The 19,607-nt window shown below is 41.8% G+C and overlaps 1 protein-coding gene across 1 annotated transcript in view; it reads left to right on the top strand.

Moving 5' to 3' along the window:
* VIPR1 (vasoactive intestinal peptide receptor 1) overlaps positions 1–19,607 on the top strand; it is a 110,427-nt gene that overhangs the window by 45,187 nt on the left and 45,633 nt on the right. The window contains exon 3 of the mRNA XM_035554445.2: positions 11,222–11,329. Within this exon, the coding sequence (XP_035410338.1) occupies positions 11,222–11,329 (108 nt within the window). The remainder of the gene's footprint in view (positions 1–11,221; positions 11,330–19,607) is intronic.

Genomic DNA, 19,607 nt, shown 5'->3' with positions numbered 1-19,607 from the left:
CACCGTTGGCCTTCTTCGTGGCATAGGCACGTTGCTGGCTCGTGGTCACCTCAGAGTCCACCAGGACCCCCTGGTTCTTCTCTGCCAGTCCACTTTCCAGCCTATATGGGTACTTGGCATTACTGCTCCCCACATAAAGGTCTTTACATTCCCTGTGCTGAACTTCCTTTTCTTTATGGTTTTTCAGTTTGTTTGATTTCCTCCAAAAGGGAAGATTTCGTGCTCGATTTGGATCCTAAATTCCTGTAGAAGTTAAGAGGAAGTGAAAGGGGCTCAGAACATCTCAGCTGAAGGCAGTCAGATCAACATTTTGTCTGTCTGTTCGCCACCATTCAGTAGTGAAGAGATAGCTGAGGTGATTTTTTAAGTGTCATTGAGTATTGCCGGTAGCCATCAAGGAGCTGCTACAGTTGAGCTGCTTCTGATACCTTGGGTACTTCAGCACTGCACTTTGTAGTTGCAATCTAGACCTGTCTGTCTTGCAAGCAGGGTTTGAAACTCAATAAAAAATCAGAAAAGTGGAAAACATGAAAGAAAATAGTCCCAATCACCCTCCCAGCCACTCTTCACGTACAGTTGAGTTGTACGTGCTTCAGCTTGCTTTGGGCAATAAAACTGAGTCCTGTGATCTCATCACCAACACTGCCACATGCAAATGAACCCAGGTGAAGAATGGCCCATGTTGTTTATTCTCTATATAATGCATTTGCTGTTCCACAGACCTGCAGTGGAGGCTGGCTTGAAAAGCCAAATTTGGAGCTTGGGGTTCTTTTTCAGTCTCCCTTGAAGAAGTCAAGGCGTGTTTGATGAGAGAAGAAGCAGCGAACATATGGAAATTAAAAGTCAAGCTGGAAAAACATTAATGAAGTTTAAATGAGGAGTCTGTTTATTCATCACCATCTGTTTATAGAGCAGTAAGATAAGAAATAATTAATAGTTCCTTGCTTGCAAAAGTTCAAGCGAATTCTCACCTTCCCGGTTGCATAAGACCTCCTGGGACAGATGATGTGTAGGTTGGGTTTGTGTGGCAGCCTCTCTCCAGGTGCTCCGTGGCCAGAGCAGGCGCTAGATGGCTGTTTGGAGCACAAACACTCGAGGCAGTGAACACAGCAGGGGGACGGACGGACCGCTCACCCAAGGCTGAGGATGTGCTGCATATTTTGGCTGCGTGGTGCATCCCTGAGACCTGCCAAGTGCTCCTGTAGGTGCTTCTTACCCGTTCACATGTATCGGACGGATGGTTTTGTCAGCAAAAGGCCACTGCTCGAAGCTCAGTAGTGGAGGGAGCATTCAGACAAGCCAGCGAGCTGGCAGGTTTGAAGGCTGGTAGCTTTCAGGGGGAATATACGCCTTGGCAGACATGCAAGGGGTGGTCAGGGTAATATTGTCAGATGGCACTGGTGCAGCCAGAGGACAGACCTGTGCCCGGGCTGAGGATGTCTGCAGAGAGAAGCAGACAGGCTTGTCCCAGTGGTTCAGAGCAGTCACAGGAAATAAGAGAAGCAAACCTTTGGACAGTGGCTGACTCTTGCAAGCCATTAGCCAAAAATGTTCATCAAAACATCAACATCAAAAATGTTAACAGATGCTCTTGAATAAATAATGTGGCCTCCAGTTGTTGTTTCAGAAGTGGGAAGGGCTCCCCTAAGTCCTATCTCATATCTACTAGCCTCTCCAAAAATCCCGTATACCTTGGGACATCAGGAATGGCATTAACTGCTGCCTTCTGGGGAGCTAAATCAAGTCCTGAGGATCTAGTCAACATATTCAATGAAGCCTGGAGGACAAATCAATTCAGTCTATTAAAATAGTCACCTGCATTTGTCCTTAACAATCTCTTGAAAGGCAAAGGGACCTGCAAGACTTCCTTCTATGTTGTCTTTTGTAATTTCTAATGCTGATGATCCAAGGGATAAGTAGAGCTCCTTCGTTTCAGTCTTGGTACAAGCAGCAGTGTTGGATCAGCTGCCAGGTGGGACATCAGTCCTTACTACTCCTGGAAACGTGTCTCTCCTGCAAGAGCAGAATATTCAGCCATGTGTCATCAAGACCTTAAAGCCCAGACTCTCATTTGTCTGTCTTAGAGGATCAGTAGGAGAGTCAAGGTGCCTTCTATTTAATGGAAACTTTTCTTTCAGTTACCGGATGGTGGCCTTGATATTCACTTGGGTTGGGCCACTCCATGATACTTCCAAATGATCTTCCTTCATTAACACTTCCCTTGTCTGCTGTGGGACTCTTCCCTGCCACCAGCACACCATGCTGCAGCTCTTGCAGTGGTGGGCCCTGCTCTGTGGAAATTTAAAAAGCAGAAATGTGCCCTGTATTTCTTGGAGGATCATCTACCCTTGGCCATACTAGGAAACTCAGTACTGAAACATGAGGAGGAAGCACGTTGTCACCACAGAGGTAAACCCAGCTTCAACCCTCAGATGCGATCAGCCCACACAACTTTCATGTTGGCTGCTCGAACCCAGCCTGAAGCTGATGGCCGTTTTCCCACGCAAGGAGGCTCTTCCTCAAGAAATGATGAGCAAAGGTGGTTTCCCTACAAAGCTGTTACTTGGCTGTGCATGGTAACCCCCTGCTCAAGCTCTCTGCCAAGGACTGGCAATTCCCAGCTGAGGTGCGATGCCTTCTCAGGATGCCCTCTGTAGAGATGAAATTCAAGCACAGATCTACACAGCACCTAACCAATCTTCCCTATAGGGCTAAGAGCTGTTTTTTTGTTTTTGCTTTTTTTTTTTTTTTCCCTTGACCTCATCTTTCTAGAGACACAGTCATGAGATAAGATGTTACCACATCTGTTTTCTTCCTTAATATGCTGTAGGGGTGGAGGCTTTGCTTTTGTTTTGCCTGTTGCTGACATGTCCTGGCTGCAAGCTTTCTAACAAACAGCAGTGTTTATTTGACTCAGGAACAGCTGTCCTGTAGCTTTTTGGGATTAACAACCATTTAGCGGACATAAATCTTGTACTGGAAAAGGCATTTTAGCTTGGAGAATAAGTAACATTTGGAAATACCATCGGACTCTTTGGTTATTTTTCTTTTAGAATGCTATAATATATAAATGCACACAGCATTGGTTATGCAAGGGATATAGAAATAAGGAGAAAAAGCCATCGTTATAGACCAATGGAAAGCAAATCCAAAACATTTTCAAAGCTTTGGCTAATTGCTCAGATGAAATCCATCTATGCAGAGCTCTTAATATATTTCTGACCGCTTATTTGTCCACCTCACATCCCATCAGATTTCTGGTTAGGAAATCTCTTCTTCCTGCTGTTTGGTGGTTTTTTTTGTTTTTTTTTTTTGTTTGTTTGTTTGTTTGTTTGTTTGTTTTTTTCTTTTTCTTACTGACTGTGTCAGGGCACTTTATTGATGGTATCCACCCTTTTTATGTACAATAAGTACACTGGAAAATGTTGCATATTCCATAAGTTATGTCAAGCTCCTGTTACAGTATATGGCTAAGATCCAAAACCTGCTACAGCCAGTGGAGAGTTTTTCCATGATTTTGATGTGCACTGGACTTTTTGTAACTTCAGTGCCTTTATTTCTTGATAGCCTGTGCTTTTAACCTAGGAAAATGAAACTGTGGAGAACAGAAGCTGAAGTCTGAAGTGCTATACAAGGTCGAAGTAGGGCTTCTATTGTGAATTTTTTTAAAAAATTATTGGTGTCTCACAAACTTTTTTTTTCTTACCTTCTGACCATTAAATATGCCTCCAAGTAAAACCAAAGGCCAGGTGAAAATGCATTGCTGTCCCTCTTGCCCCTATCTACAGAACTTCTCTTCTGCAGATGCTCCACAGTGCTATGGGCAAGAAGCACACTTCCAGCATGTTTAATAAGCAAGAACCAATTCAGGAAGAATTTACTTGATAAAGCACACTCCAGCTTGTGCAACAACAGCAGTAGCTTTCTAGTAGCAGGACAGGCAATCTGTGGCTTGTGATTTGTTGAGGAAACTTCCCTTTTGCCCTTCCTTTTTTAGTGGGGTTTCATATTTACCAATATTTACCCCCATTTACCATATTTAACAACATTTACCTGAAGAGCAAGATAAGAGGGGCTGTTGCTTGCTTGTTTGCCCTCAATGAGCAAGTCAAATGAGCTGGTCACTGGGAGGGTTGGCATTTCATTCAAGCGGCCAAGTCTTCTAAGCTCACTTCTTGGTGCTACGATTCAAGTTGCCACCTATGTTTCCAGAAAGGCAAGGAATTCCCAAAGATCAGGGTCAACGTTGGAAGGCTGAGGAAGGGTCTCTTGGCTTTCACAGGATTTGAACCATCAGTGAGAGCTGCTGCACTCGTGTCCTGTCTTTGCTTGGCTTGTTTTATTAGGAAACCCCACAAAATCTCTGCTGTGCTCCTCACAACATCCCTGTCTCTTTTCGGTCGGTGAGACCGTGAGGTATGGAGGAGCTCAGCATCAGTCAGTCCCATGTGAGATCTCACATTATCAGTGCAGTCACTGTTGCCTTCCTAATGATCAAGAAAGCATTTCTTGAGGTTGAGCCTAGTCATCTTCGGCGACGTAAATTCAAAGGGACCAAGTACAGTTTAACTTACGTATAACTTCTGCAAATACAGGGGCATTTGAACAAGGAATGGGGAAGCCCTGGATCAATCCTTTAAGCATCCTCCATGTCAGAACACTAAAGAACTGTCTCTTGTTTAGATGTTGGTGAGGAGATAAGTGATGTTTTAGGCAACCCACTTTATAAATCTTTGTCTTATGTCTTGGCATCTTTTGTTTCAGTTTATGGATTCTGAAATTAGGCAGAAGGGCTCAGCTCACAAGTTTGATTTATGAGAAGAGTGATCTGGAGGGATGAAAAAAAAAAAGTCAAGTGTTTATTTAGTTTGTTGGTTAAAGAAAAGCTGAAAGATTAGAAACTTTTTTTTTTTAATTTGTTTCCTAGTAGATGTTGATGATGGAAAAACTCGTAGGATTTTCATGCTTAAAAATAATCCTCTAGAAATACTCTCTGGTGATTTCTTTCATGCTGTTTATTTAGAATGACTCAGTCTGGGAGCTTAAGGTGAGTTTTCTTTCATATGTCTTTGAGTCAAATTTCTGCAAACATTCTGCAAAAGATATCTTTTGACTTTTCCTGTTGAGTTCCTGGACAGTTTCTACTGGAAGCCCCTGCAGAAGTGCAAACCAATTTTTATAGCAAGAAACAGTGTTCTGTCCAGCTTGTACACAGAGTGGGAAAAAACAAATTGATCTCTCTGTCTTGCCACACATACAGAGGCAAAGTCCAAGATAAACTCTTTTTATTTATCCTCACGGGGGATCCTTTTTGCCTTCTGTTATTTCCCAAGTCCATTTTCTGCTGAATTGGTACTGCAAACCCCTCACTGAGGGAAGAATAAAGGAGCATACGTGTGCCACAAAGAGCAAAGCAGTGGTGGGAAGAAAATGTAACAGTGCCAGGGTTTTGCCTGCTCTGGCAGGATTGTGGTTTTCCTTCAGCTAAGTGGTTTCTCTGTCACATCCTGCCCATGGTGCTGGGGTGATAGCATGCAGCGACAGGCAAAAAATATCCAAATTGAATGCAAAGCTATGGAAAGTTGAAAGGGAAACTCTGAGGGGACAGGTTTGCTTTGGAAGAGATCGTCAGTGTTGATAAAAATAAAACCACAATAGGTGGAGGTGGCAGAGGAGAGATGCCCACAGGATGCAGGAGTGGGGCTGGGGGCGGAGGGCATAGCAGTGAACACAGGACGGAAGGATTGAGTTTTGCAGGCAAGAATGGAAGGATTGCAGTTAAACTTTGGAGCCAAGGTAGCTCCAATCAAAACCAATCTGTTGCAGAAAAATAAGGTAAAACCCTATTCTGAAAGTCCAGGCAGGGTAAGATGAGGTAGAATTAGAAACAGAAAAGACACAAGGGAGAAATGATAGGAAACTGCTTCCATGCAAAAAGTAGTTAAATAAGCTAGGCCACTTCAGCTTGAAAAAGAGTTGCTTGAGGATGGATATAAAAGAGGATTTTATGGTTTTCCTCCCCAGGGAAAGGGAGATTGTGGCTAGGTTATAAATATTTCTGTATTCATAAAGGAACTAGGTTCCTAATGAAACCAGTGACGAGCAGGTTCAAAGCAAATTCAGAAAAGGATGTTCTTCTTTCAGCAGACACTTGAACTGTGCAATTCCTTGGCCCAGGAGGTTGTGAATATGAAAAATTTCCATGAGTTCAAAAGCAAAATCAAATCACATTTAATTTTAATGATTTTTGTAAGAGTAAGAATCTTACCATAATTTTGTTGTTATTATTATGCATAATTTTTAAAATTTAAATAGAAAACCACCTCTGATTCAGGAAGCCTGGGCTCACTGGAGGCTGGGGCAGTAGTAATAGCTCTGAGGCTCATGGTGGGCTTTCCCACTCTCTACCAAGACTGAACTCAAGTTGTCTCTCTAGAACTGAAGCACAGTTAGCAAATCCTTGCAGGGACCATCTTTTGGGGTCTGTTTTCTTCAGTAAGGTAAAAAAACATAATGTCCAACTGGGACAAGAAAGTCAACGGAAAGATAATTGATTGTAAGGAGATCAAACTGGCAAACCAAGGGAGAGCATCTTTGGATATAATAACTTCTGCAGAAGCTGTCAATGGGAGAGTAAATGTCACCTGGTAGCTCTTTACAGCCCTAACTCCAGAGAGGATGGAAACTGCCTACTGATACTAGATTGGAGTGAAAATCAGTTCCCATTGAAAACACACCAGGTTACCACTGCCTGTGATGGTACTGGGTGATATCTCAGCTTGGTTTAATGTAGCTGTACCTTTGGCTTGCTGTTTTCTGCCTGTGGGTAGCGAGAGGCATGCAGACATCCCGACATGACCCAGGCAACAAATGGGTATCTTTGCATCTGAACGTAGATTCAAAGAGAAAAACTGTGCCCATGTCATCCAGGAGAGGCCAGGAGTGACCACATTCATTGGGGAGCGTTTGGTGGGAATGACAGATGTGCTGAAAGGCTTTTTCCGTGACTTAGGGGGTTCAGCTGGGTTAAGACCATGCCTTGGCACCAGCCTACTGCCATTCACTTCTTTCATCAGCCAAACCCGGTCACGTCTCAGAGCCATGCCAGAGCTCTGCAGATTCATGTTTATTCATGAAGGGAACTTATTCTCTGCTGCTTCCCTGATAAGCTTTGACTGTATATTTTCTGTAAGTGTAGATATAACTCAAATAAATGTTCTTTGCGCTCTGCTTTGCCACTTCTGCAAAGCACCGTATACCTGTGCCTCATGCAAATTGACATGTTTTGTGTTTATTAACCTTTTAAAGGGAGAGAAAATGAGGGCCCGAGCTTTGATTCACATTTAGCAGTGACAGTGGAAAAGGTTACCACCTTCTGTAGCTGTGGTGGGGTCTCTTAAATCACTGCAGCTGGGACTCTGCCAGTGCCTTCAGCCACTGTTGTGGTGGCAGCCAGGGAACGGGCATGTCCTACCTGGCTGGAAGAAGAGCCCTATGGTGGACACCACCCCAAGATGAGCTTCTGAGTCAGAACCTCTTAGAGGAGGGCTCTCCAAAGCCCAGGCAGCTGTGGTTGCTGCAGCCCAGACACTTGGCTTGCAAAGAGGGAGTCTGAGCTGTTGGATGTAAAGACCTGAGCTCCAACATGTGGCTGACAGCCTCCAGCACATTCATTGATGGTACTCCTTGAGCAGTGCTTCAGGAGCCTGTTTCGAGAGAGAGTTGGCTGCTAGTAATTACACTAATTGCATGGCTTATAGTGAGAGGATGAGCAGTCTGATGTGCTTAAGTGAAGGAAGTAAGGTTAAAAGCCACATCATTAAAGTTGTGAAGGATTTCTCCCTGCAGCCCTTCAGAAGAAGATAGTTGGCTCCAGAGAGCACTTCCTGATTTACCAGGTAACATCAGGACAAAGCTGAGGGTCTGGAAGTCACAGTCAAAAATTTGAAAAGGGAAAGATTCTTACATATATGTGCATATTTATAATGCCAAGAGTTTAAACAGTGTACTGATTATCCAGAGAATTTGTGAATGCCACCATCTTTGAAAAAGTCACACACTTGTTTTCACACAGTGCTTCTTACAACTCACTTGTGATCCTTTCCAAAGCAGAGGATAATCCTTGGCAGTGTGCATTCCTTGGTTTGCAGTAACAAGCAAATGAGCAGCACAGTCATGTTGATTGAAATAGCATTGAAGGGTTTGTCCAACTGTTTACAGGATCACAATATTTACGAAAGGTGCATCCATGGGTCATTTCCACCTGCTGCCTTGGATAAGAAATGATAAATACATTTGCATCCCTCCTGCAGATACTCAGTGCAACAGAGAAAACGTTTGTAATTAATTAATGGGGAAGCATTTAGCAATCACCAAACATGATTTGATCGTGCAAAACAAATTGTTGTCTTTCTTACATCTGTGAAGGCCAAGTGATGCCACAGGGAAGACAGGGGTTTCTCTTCTCCAAGTACCACTGGAGCTGTTTCTACCCTCAAATAGTTTTCTCGGATTTTGGTCTGTCGCAGTGACACAGCTGAGTATTGCCTGCCAACCCCGTGATCCCAGTAGTCTGCCAGGGTAGGCTCTATAAGCTTTGGAGAGAGAAGACAAATTTCTCTGAGGCTATTTGATAAAGGCTGTCTGTGTCATGATTTGGATGGACAAGCACAAACTTGTGCCTGAAGTTGTAATGGGCTGACTGCAGGGTGAGCAGTGAGTGCTGGACTCCAACTGCAAAGCATCTTGCTTCAGATCTTCAGATTGTTCCAATTCATTAAAAATGTGAAGGCCTGTTCTTTCTGCCTCACATTTCAAACAAAATTACTTTAAATTATTATTATAAATTATTCAAAGTTATTATAATGTGTTAGACATTAAGCTTTTCTCCTGCCTTAGACTTAGTACGAGTAAATTGTATCTTGCTGAACTTCAAATGCTTCAAAATTAGCTAAATTCGAGTTTCTGGATCTCTGCTTTCCATTGGCTTCTTCAAGTTCACACCTCCAACTTCTACACACATAAAAGCAGGGGTATGAACCCCACCTTTGAAACCTGGACCCTTCCAGGCAGCTACACTAATAGCGTCAGCAAATCTGGGGAGGCAATAAGGAAGAATGGCGCTGGAAGAGCTAATGGGCAGGTATGGGAGGTCTTTGCAGAAACAATAATTATTAAAGATCCCCTTTGTGTGTCTTGCAAAATGAGTCTTGTGTGTCCTCACCTTATTTTAGTCAGAGTTTCTGCTACAAAAACACCGAAAAGCTTTTTTTCATGCACCACAGGTGGTGGTGAAAAATGCTATCACGGAAAAAGATGAGGATCAGAAATATTCTCAAAGTGCCTAATTCAGAACATTTAAAAAGCCATCTGATGCTATCACCTTGTATTTTATTTTGCATTATAACCTGTCCTGGGGTAATGGGCCCATTATAATTTATTGATGTTGATGGAGATTGTAGAACATGAAAGGTCTTGTCAAGAAATCATCTATTTTCCAGGGGCAGAATATGTAATATCTTAATACTTTTGGAGCTGCTGGCTGTTTGGTAGCAGATAAGTAAGACACTGTGAAAAGTGAGCTTTGCAACTGATATTAGAAATCTGAAAATTGAATTTTAATGAATGCTACAGAAGAGCTTGCATGAAGAAGATACCGTCAGTTATTCCCTTTTTCAGGCTGTGATAAACCCACCTCAGGACTTCATTTGAGAAATGCTATTTGCTCATGAAAGAATGAAGGAAAAACTTGTAAAATAAATTTGAAAGAGAGCTGAGGGTTCTTTTTCAGCTTCGGAGTATTTTTGTGTGCTCTCTTTATTGATCTGAGACAGCTTGCTGTCTCACTCTGAACAGACCGATGATGACACCAGCCTTTTCCTTAGCAGAAGGCCTAAAAGATGATTTAAAGGAGGAATTTCTGATCAGGATGTCATCACCAAGCACTGCAGCTTGAGAGTGGTTTTCATAGTTCCCTTTACTTGCATGTGGAAAGTATTTTCTCAAGGCTTTTTTCTTCATATTCCAGTTTCTCTTGTTAGGCAGTTGACCTTAACAGCAACACTTTAGTCACGTTTGAGGAAGTGTTGCAACGTAATGGGACACGACGAGTAACCGAGAGCAGAGGTTCTATAAAGAAGCGACTCAGGGAGGTCTGTTGACAGCCCATCTATCTAACTCAGGCAGCCATAAAAGTGTCTGTTAGAAAGATAAAGAAAAAAAGAAAAATCGTCTTCAAAATTCTAGTAAGAACTCTAAAATATGTAACATGTTGGCAAAAACACATCTGAAATTTTATTAATTCCTGTCTGCAAACTTCTTTTGTCTTCAGTGCTAATATTACATTATTTGTTACTCTGGTATATGTGGATATCATTAGTGTCTTTTGAAAAAGCAGAAATAAAAGGACAAAATCAGAACATATTGCAGCTCTTCAGAAAGGGCATGCCTGGCCATTTTTTTTCTCCCAGAAAGTATTTATTCAATTCAAAAAAACTTGGAAAATGTTTCATTTTAATAAAACACTATAGTTTCTCTCTAAAGTTAGCTCTATTGGTTATGCCATCACTCCTGGCTTGGATAGGGCTTTATACCACCTTGCTCCACCCTGAACCACTCCTGGTGACAGCCCTGTCCCTCCTCAGCCTCCAGGAGGGTTTTGTTCCTTCTCCCTTTTTAAAGAGAAATATTGCTTCATGAGAAGGGATTTGACTCCTGATCCCTTGATTGTCATCAGTGTCCCCATCCAACTGAGCCCACCCCGTGCAGAACCATCTCATTGCAATGGGAAGAAATACCATTGACAAAACTTTGGGGAGAGAGGAAAAGGAGTGGGAGCGTGGCTTGTGCATCTTGGTATGTTCAGGACAGATGTTTTAATGCAAGAAGGAGAGATAAGGGCAGGGAAGAGAGAGATTTAATTAAGCATTTCTGTCTTTTTCATCTAAAAAGGCACTGCTAACTGTTAACTCTGATTTGTCTGGTTCTCTTCTTTCTGTGTCAATTTCTGGAAAAATTACAGATATCACCAGTGCTGCAATTCAGGGACTCGGGTAGCTGAAAACTCTATGTTTAAACAAAATATTTCTGTGCCTTTCCTTCCAAAAGGTGCTTGCACCAGGGCTCGATGCACCTTTGCAGAGCTGATTTCCTCTGCCCCATACAGCAGATAGCAGAGAGTCGCTTGTTTTTGTTCTACCATCAGCTTCTCTCTTTTCCCCAGGTTGCAGGAGGCAATGGGACAACATCACGTGCTGGCCTGAAGCGCAGGTGGGAGCAGTTGTGGTGAAGCCATGCCCAAAGTACTTCAGATTCCTCACCACTTTCCTTGGTAAGACAGCTTATCTCACTGGAATGCTTGTATGGCTTCATTGCCTGGAGGGTTTTACATCACATCGCGGGTAGAGTTTCTGGTGTAATCAGACGGAGAACAAATTCAGTGGGACTAAGGATTTGCACAAGGTAAAGAAGGTTTCCAAGCCATACAGGGATGCTCAAACCATTAAATCATCCTCCCAATCTTCTTCCAGCACAACATACTACTTGGTGTCATAGGGATGCAAAAGAGGCTTCTGGTGAAATCCAATAATACGGATGTTGTGCAGCAAAAGTTTAATCAACCTGTGTAATAGTATGTTTGCTGTACAAAACGGACAGTTTAGCACTGCAATTAATTAAGTCTCTGACATAAAATAAACAAGCTGAAACTGTGTGTAATAAAGTATTTTTCCACAGAAATGACTAATTTGGCCACCAGCCAAGAAATTAAGCGGACAAGTAATGGGCAGGGAAGGTTAATGGAGAAAGCAGCTTAATACACCGGTTGGCATGTTCTGGGAAGCTTTAATTTAAAACTCAGGTCTCAAGGGCAATGCAGCAACAGGACTCTTTGTCTCCTTCTAGATTATAGTCATTACTTTCTATTTTTATTATACTAGTCCTGCAGGCCTCCACAGCAAACGAAGCCTTTTTTTTCAGTGGACATTATGCACCAAGCTCCACTTTTTGCAGACTGCACCAGTCTCCACTTTTACAGGATTATAGGCAAACACACAGGATAGGTTATGAATGGGAGTAAGGATACAATACTGTCCCTGTTTAACAGAGCAGGACACTACACTGATTAACCAGCACACACTGATTATATGATTTGCCCAAGGCCACACCAAAAGCCCTGGTGGAGCCAGAAAGGAAATCCAAAATTCCTGGAGTCCTGTCCTAGTACAGTAACCTCCCTGTTCCAAAACGCCCTGATACTTCTTCACTGTTGCATCAACATACAGGGAAAGCAGGCAGAAGCTGCTCCAACACCACATCTTGCAGGACGAAACCCCCATGCAGTGGTCCAGCCATGTGGAGGAATTGCCTGCAATCGGTGCTTTGTGCCCTCCTCTTCTGGGCACAATGTGCACTCGCTGGGTTTGAGGGTCCCAGCAGTTAGTTAAACAGGAAGAAAAAAACCTCCCTAAGAAGAGTTTGTAATACTTCATTCCACCGTGACAGAACAATGAGGGAAGTATGATACATACATACATACATACATGTATATAAGTATGATACATACATACATACATACATACATACATATGCTAAATCCCTAGCATAGTCCTGACATCATTTGACATTAAATTTTTATGCCATTCACAAATACAGAAGATTTTCATTATTTTATGACATTCGTCAGTACCCTGTGAAGGAGATAGATGAAAATATTTTTGGCACTTTTTATTATTAAAGTGCACTACTTGCTATCTCTTCACCAGAGTGTTCCAGCTTTCTTTCAATACATAGAATATGACACTTGTAATAGAGATTTGTTCCCCACAGTTTCTCCAGGAGCAAATTGTCCATCCTGCACAAGTTAAACAGTAAAAACTAGCACTGACATTTTTTTAAGCTTCAGCTATGAGATGAATTGCTTGAGGGGGTGGGGGTGGGAATAGCCAGGATTGCTGCACTCAACAAGGAAGAGATCCTGATGAACTGCAGTTCATCATTAATTCTACTTATCTGTATATTCAAGTCATCTCAAACAGACTTGTCTGAATCCTGCATTTCTGCAGGCGAACAGTGCCTACTTCCAGAGTTACCAAGGCATGGCAGTTTCCCTGTGCACCTTAATACATGCATGCATTTTCACAGTTCAGCTCAAAAAAATCCTTCAATATTGGTCAAATACCTTGAAACAGTGACATCACAGTTATCAGATATCATCATCATAGCTTCACCTGTATCTTCCCTCCTCTGTTCCAAGAATTCCTGATTTCCCAGTTCCCCGTTATCCAATAAATAACGTCTTCATGTCATTATTTGTTTTGTTCATCCTCTACACTTTTACACCAAACACCAACTCTTTCACAGATTAGAAATATGCTGCCAAACATTGGGCATGAATGATACTAAGAAAAAGAATTTATAGGCATTGATGGATCCCCTACCATGAATTTACATTTTTGCACTATGCTTTTGAGTGGAGAGGGCATAACCTTACAGGTTTAGCCAAACTGTTTGTGATGCTGCTGTTCAGAGCAAACATTGTCATCAGTGCATTTTTATGTAGATGGGAAGCCATCAGAGATTCTAGCTGGCATTACCACCCAGCACTGATTCATGGATCCTTCTGATGCCATCCCTACCATTGTCGTATTGTATTTGAACATAACCTTTTCCAGCAGATTGAAGATCTAAAACAATATCACGAGAAGACAATCAAAATTCTCGGTTAACTATTGTGACATTCATGCACAAATGATAATCATAAAAATACAATGTAAGGAAACAGTCAGGAAACTGATATGGAAATTTGCCTAATACATCACAGATTAGAGGTTGTGAACATACAGATTTATTTGCCCACCTGAAACACCTATTAAGTTTCCACATATCCTCTTGAATACTGGAAATCATCATTCCTCAGTCTCGTGCCCTGTACTGATCTGATCCTTGGGCCAGGTTTAGTACCTGGAAGGCTCTTGAGATAAACTGCCATCCACTGCAGCAGGGTAGCTGCTGCAATGCTCCTCGTGTTCCTCCAGTGTACAAGAGGATGGGAAATGACTTTCCAAAAATCTTACCACTGCTTTTTAGTCTCTCCCTATTGCATGTAAGTGACAAAGAAAAACTAAATCTGTACAAGATAGATCTTCTGGTAAATAAAAGCTCTGTCATTCCAGGAGAAACTGGAGTGGCATGGCTCCGTGACACCTGCTTAGCTTAGTAAAACAAACGGTGGGAGTTCTCACTGCAAGAGCAAAATCAAGAGGAGAGGAGCGCTTTAAGCCCAAATCCAACACTGGATGAAAAATGGAATCTGCAAACTGTCATGAGACCATCAGATTAGAAATTGGAAGAAGGCTCCAGTGGGGATTTGTGGGGGAATTAAAGACTGATTTGGAGATATTATCTGATGATCTTTTGAAGTGGTTAGATGATGTTGAAGACCTGAGACATCCCTAGTACTGCTTCTATAAGATCTTCTGATGGACCCACCACGTTTCATGTGCAGTGAGCCTAAGAGATAGAGAGGGAAAGAGGCGGGACCATGTAGCTCACTGACTGCCAGCACAGTGGGGGACTCAATTCTGCACCTGTTCACCAAATACTCAGTTATGATTTGTGCATTATGAACTATAAAAGCAAGCCAAGACTTGTTCGTATTAGTCTCAGGTGAATCTTGAGTTGTCTCAGTGAAATTATGTCCCTTCCTCTGAATGTCATTACTAAGAATGCTGACCATCTGGCTCAGGCAATTTCCTGGCTTCAAGCTGCTGCTCTCCATCCCGTTTAGCAATCCCAAATGCTGCAAGCTGTGAAGCAGATTCTCCAAGTAATATTTGGCTTTGGCTGTCCAAGGAGGTGATGCTTTTACTGGCTACCTGGAGTCTCAGAATGAGCATAAAGCTGTCTGTGCTTATCACTGACAGCTTTTACATGCACTCAGTTTGCTAGACTGATTTCCATGGTGCTCATTCAGAAGGTTTCATGCAGTTTTCCGGGCAAGAATTAAAGTGGGATGAGAGTCATGTCACCAGACTCATGTGGCTGACACCAACTACAAAAATTGCCAGTTGTATTGTACAGCATCTCTAAGGTCCATATTTGTGCACAGCTACAGTAAGTGTTTAGGTTTGCAGTCTTTTCTCTACAACAGTCTTTTCAAAACAGAAATTTGAAAATGACAAGGGTATTTATCAGCATTGATTAATGAAAACAGCAAGCCGTTATTCTTCTACATGATGACTGGGATCTAAAAGTTCTAGGCTGCTTGAGAAAGATGATTCAATCTGGTCATGGGATTTATAAATTCTTGAATTTAAACAAAAGTGTATGTTAATAAAAATGTGTTTTCTGCCTATACAGCCTTGCTCCTCTCTGTCTATATAGTGTGGGTAATCAGGGTCAGAATCATCTCACCTAATGTCAGCTATATGAAAGGTTGACATTTCATCATTTAATCCCAGATGTGTGGACTTTCTCATGAAGTCAACAGAGAGGCACCTCCCGTTTATCCTGGAGGTGATTCTCTGTGGTTTGAATCAGCCTCTGATTTCCCCACTGCTCTATGGAGTAATTCAGAATAGGCGCTTAGGATGGCAGCTGTAGGTGGACCAAATCTGCTCACCCACAGGCTCATAGGTAAAATTTTCAGATTTATCTAAATAGTGTTTGTGTTAAATATTATTGCAAGTTATACAAATATTGGCTTATATTTAAAGAACCGTGTGACAAAATCTTCTCTGGTTTTACAGTCTTTTAAACCTGGAGTAACTCAAGTTCATGACAGCATTAGCATTCAGAATCTGACTTACAGTCCTTAAACAAACCCTTTCCTGCTTAAGCAGAGCCCCAAGCATTGCCTGAGAAATTATGGATCTTATTATGTTATTGTAGATGTTTTAAATCACAATCCATCATGAAAATTAAGTCTTCATTTGGTTTTTGGTTTTTGCATGTCTTCCATCATTTTAAACTTGCAGATTCATAATCGTCTGTCAGATAGCTTTTCCTTTGGAATTTAAAAGGCATCTTTCTCTCTGTGGCATATTTCAATTCAACAAATATCAATCAAAAACTTTTTTCGTTATCTTTTGTCATTCTGCTTTTTGGTATTGTGCCCAAAGTTATTTTAACTACTGTTTGATCTTAGGTATGAGTTAATGTGAGCACTTATACACAAGACATGGTTCATTTCATTCCTGCCCTCTGACTGATGACCTTTTAACAAATTCAGTATGATGGACAGCAAAGATTTAACTCTGTCATCTCATTTTTCTTCCTGATTCATCTGCAGAGAGTTTTGGAAATGGCACTCTCTCTCCATACCTCCACCCTGAAAGACATGGACTAATCCCTTGTAGCATTATCTAACCTCATTAGGGCAGAGGCAATCAAGTCAAATCCTTTCAATGTATGTAATTTACTGGTAACATCCAGGTCTTAGTGGTGTTTGGTAAAGCAATTCCCAGCTGTCAGAGCTCCCCACCCCTCCAGTTCTGGCACACACACACACACACACCGACACAACTGCACAGAGCAAAGGGAAGAGCTCCCCATGAAATAACCGAGTCTGAGTCACCTGCAGATATTGAAATAAGTTGTTAAACAGACTACTGGGGGTAACTCCACTGATGTCACCTGCAAGCTTGTGGAGTCCTCGCATGCCCCACAGGGAGTCCTTCAAAAACACCTGAGTCTCTCAGGGTGGATCTTGGGGCAGGTGTAGCCATGTCCTGGGAGAATCAAATGAAATTTGTAAGTAGGACATGGATACAGGCACAGGGATCTGATATTCTGCTGTCTTTCTATGCAGTTGGTTAAATGAACAGTCAAATTCCTTCCACCACACCATGGGCACCTAACAGTTAGGCATCCAATCTTAACTCCTTGTCTAATTTCTCCTCTAGCCAGTGGGAAAGAGAGGCATTTGCAGGGCATGAGTTATCCCACAACATGTCATAGAAAGGGATGAGATGACCTTTGGAGGTCTGATATAACCTCTGCAGGGAACCTGAGTCTACTGTCCTTACATTTCAATGGCAAAAGTTTAGTGAGATGAACCCCAATCTTTTTTTCACGTGAAGGAGGTTTACGAGTAGACAAAAACAAACAAAAATGCAGAATCATACTCATTTCCCCAGCCTCTAAAAATGATTACCATTTACTTGCAAAACATTTTAATTTCCTTCTCTTGAACCAGGGTTATTTTCTTCATTTTCTTTCCTTTTTTTCTATCTTGCGTTTGAAACTGAAAAGAAAACAGAACAAAACGGAGAGAGGGATGACCAGATGTTGGATAAGGAAAAGACATTACCACTATCATTGAGAACCCCAAAATGAACCAAAACCACTATTTATTTACTACAATGTTCATTTGAAAGGAGAAAAAAAAAACGTTGAGTCTATCTGTTATGCAGGTTTGTTCACTGAGATCCGTCAACGTCCTCAGGTGCCAAGCAGCCTCAGTCCAAACGTACCTTCATGACACAAAGATAAAATTGCTAGGAAACGTCCTCATTCATATGGAATTGTGGCAGTTATTTGCATAGTCCATTCTGAAAGTCACAGAAAAGGGGACAGGACAGCCAATGCTGCTGCTGCCCGTGCTTGTCAGGGCAGCCTCCAAGCACTCTTTAACATCCATTTCACTCATTTGTCATGGACAACTGGAGGCCCAGCTCAGAAATCAGTGCTGGATTACTCTGTTTCCATAGATCAGTGTTGATCTTTTTATCTGCTTTTAAGAGTGCACCCTTCACATCAGCTGGCTCCAGCAATGTGCAGTGGTGTAACTGACTGAAGAAACAGGTGGCTATCTGGATGTGCAGCTTATTTAAAGCTTAGTTTTGCTTCAGACCTTTGAGATTTGTTTGCAGCTGAGGTGTCGTGACACGGTTGCCCTGCTCCTCTGAAGGTCTGGTGCTGAGAAGGTCATGTACGCCCAGGGATAGCAGTGCCGTGAGGTCCTCAGATGGAAAACCTGCTGTCAGCCCATGCTTTGTGGAGTTAATACCTCCACTTAGTCAGAACTGTTCATTTTATTCTTGTAAATAATTCCTGGTGTACTGTACTTGCAGTGTCTAAAGAGCTAATGAGAAATTTGTCCTAGAGTTTGACAGCTCTGCTTTCATTGTGAGAAAACAACTGGAGTTTGCAAAAGGTGCCTAATTAAGGGGAACATGTGATGTTAAGAAGAGAGGAATTATCTGTGTTTATTAAGGATCGAGATCTTCACGCTGAGAAATGTGACGTGCAGGAAAGGGAAAGGAGGAGAAAGGAAAATGGGGGATTTCCCGAAATCACAGGTGCGGTAAGCTTTAGGGCAGCAGCAGTGCGAGAGTAATAACTACAGACCAAGTGATGTGAAAAGGAACAAATGAAGAAACTGAAGGCTGTGACTGTTATGTGATGTGCTGAGTCTATGCCACAGTTTGTTTGTCTGTTCGATACATCATGTTGGCAGAAGTTGTACTGAAAGAATGATCTTACAAAATCATGGCTGAGACACAACAAGCAAGTTTGGAAAATATCTTTGTTGTGACTGACAAGTCACAAGTTTCTCCCAGATCTAACCACTTCTGTATCCGGTTAAAAAACAAGCTGTAGCTCTGTCTAGAAGTCTCAGGTTTTTCCCAATAACAGCAGGACAGATCGATAATAAAAATGGAACTACACATGTTCCAGTGGGCTCAGCAACATCTCAAGAAAAGTGATAAGATCTGCTATTGCTTTAATAGCTTCTGCTTGAAAAAATCAATTTCTGACCACGAGGTAATGGCAGACCAGCAGGACAGATGGCTACTTAGAGCAGACCTTCCCTCTCCTTTAGAAGCTATTACACGAAAGGGCAAGAGAAGCAAGAGGAAGACTAAAGAGAACATCCTTTAGCAACGACTGGCCTCAGATCTCTTTGAATGAATTTAGGCTCCCATTAAAAGCCAATAAGAAGTTTTCTCCCACTAAGATCAAAGTGTTAAAATCTCACCTATGACACAAACTTTCAGATATATTTCTGAGTCTGAGGTGTGTATTTGAAACAGATGAGAGAGAAAAATAATTAAGAAAGAGAAAAACCTTATGAGAGTTAGACATATGCAACAAATTGCTTGTAATACAGTTATCTCTTTGTATTTATTCCATTCACTTATTCAGTGTTTAACTTCTACACAGATCAAACAGCTTTTATAAAGAAAATCTCCTGTTTCTGTCTCAGTTGCACTGACTCTTCACTCCTCCTTCACTATGCCATGAATTAATCATGTAGTTCCTCTACAAGACTTTACTGGTGGGTATAACACAATCTGAAAGGTTCTTTTGATACATGTTTCTTCCACATCATCCCCAAATACGTTTATACATCAGGAAACTGAATTAAAAGCTTTACCTTACTGTGTTCCTCTTCAAGAAATTCTATCCCAATTAATACCAATTAATAAATTGTGTGCAGTGTTTTGCTGTAGAAGAGTGTCTCCATTTTTCCTAAGGAATGGCAATGAAGATGAATATTCACTGCAGAGCTTGAGTTAGGCATCTTTTATAGGGCTTTGAGGATCCTGGCGACAGAGAGGAAGCCTTGAAGTTGATCCTTTGTGCTGCTTGTGTGGGCAGCAGAG

This window comes from Cygnus atratus, chromosome 2, assembly GCF_013377495.2.
Source record: "Cygnus atratus isolate AKBS03 ecotype Queensland, Australia chromosome 2, CAtr_DNAZoo_HiC_assembly, whole genome shotgun sequence".
In the NCBI taxonomy this organism is placed as follows: Eukaryota; Metazoa; Chordata; class Aves; order Anseriformes; family Anatidae; genus Cygnus; species Cygnus atratus.
This window is presented reverse-complemented; position numbering and strand designations above follow the sequence as displayed.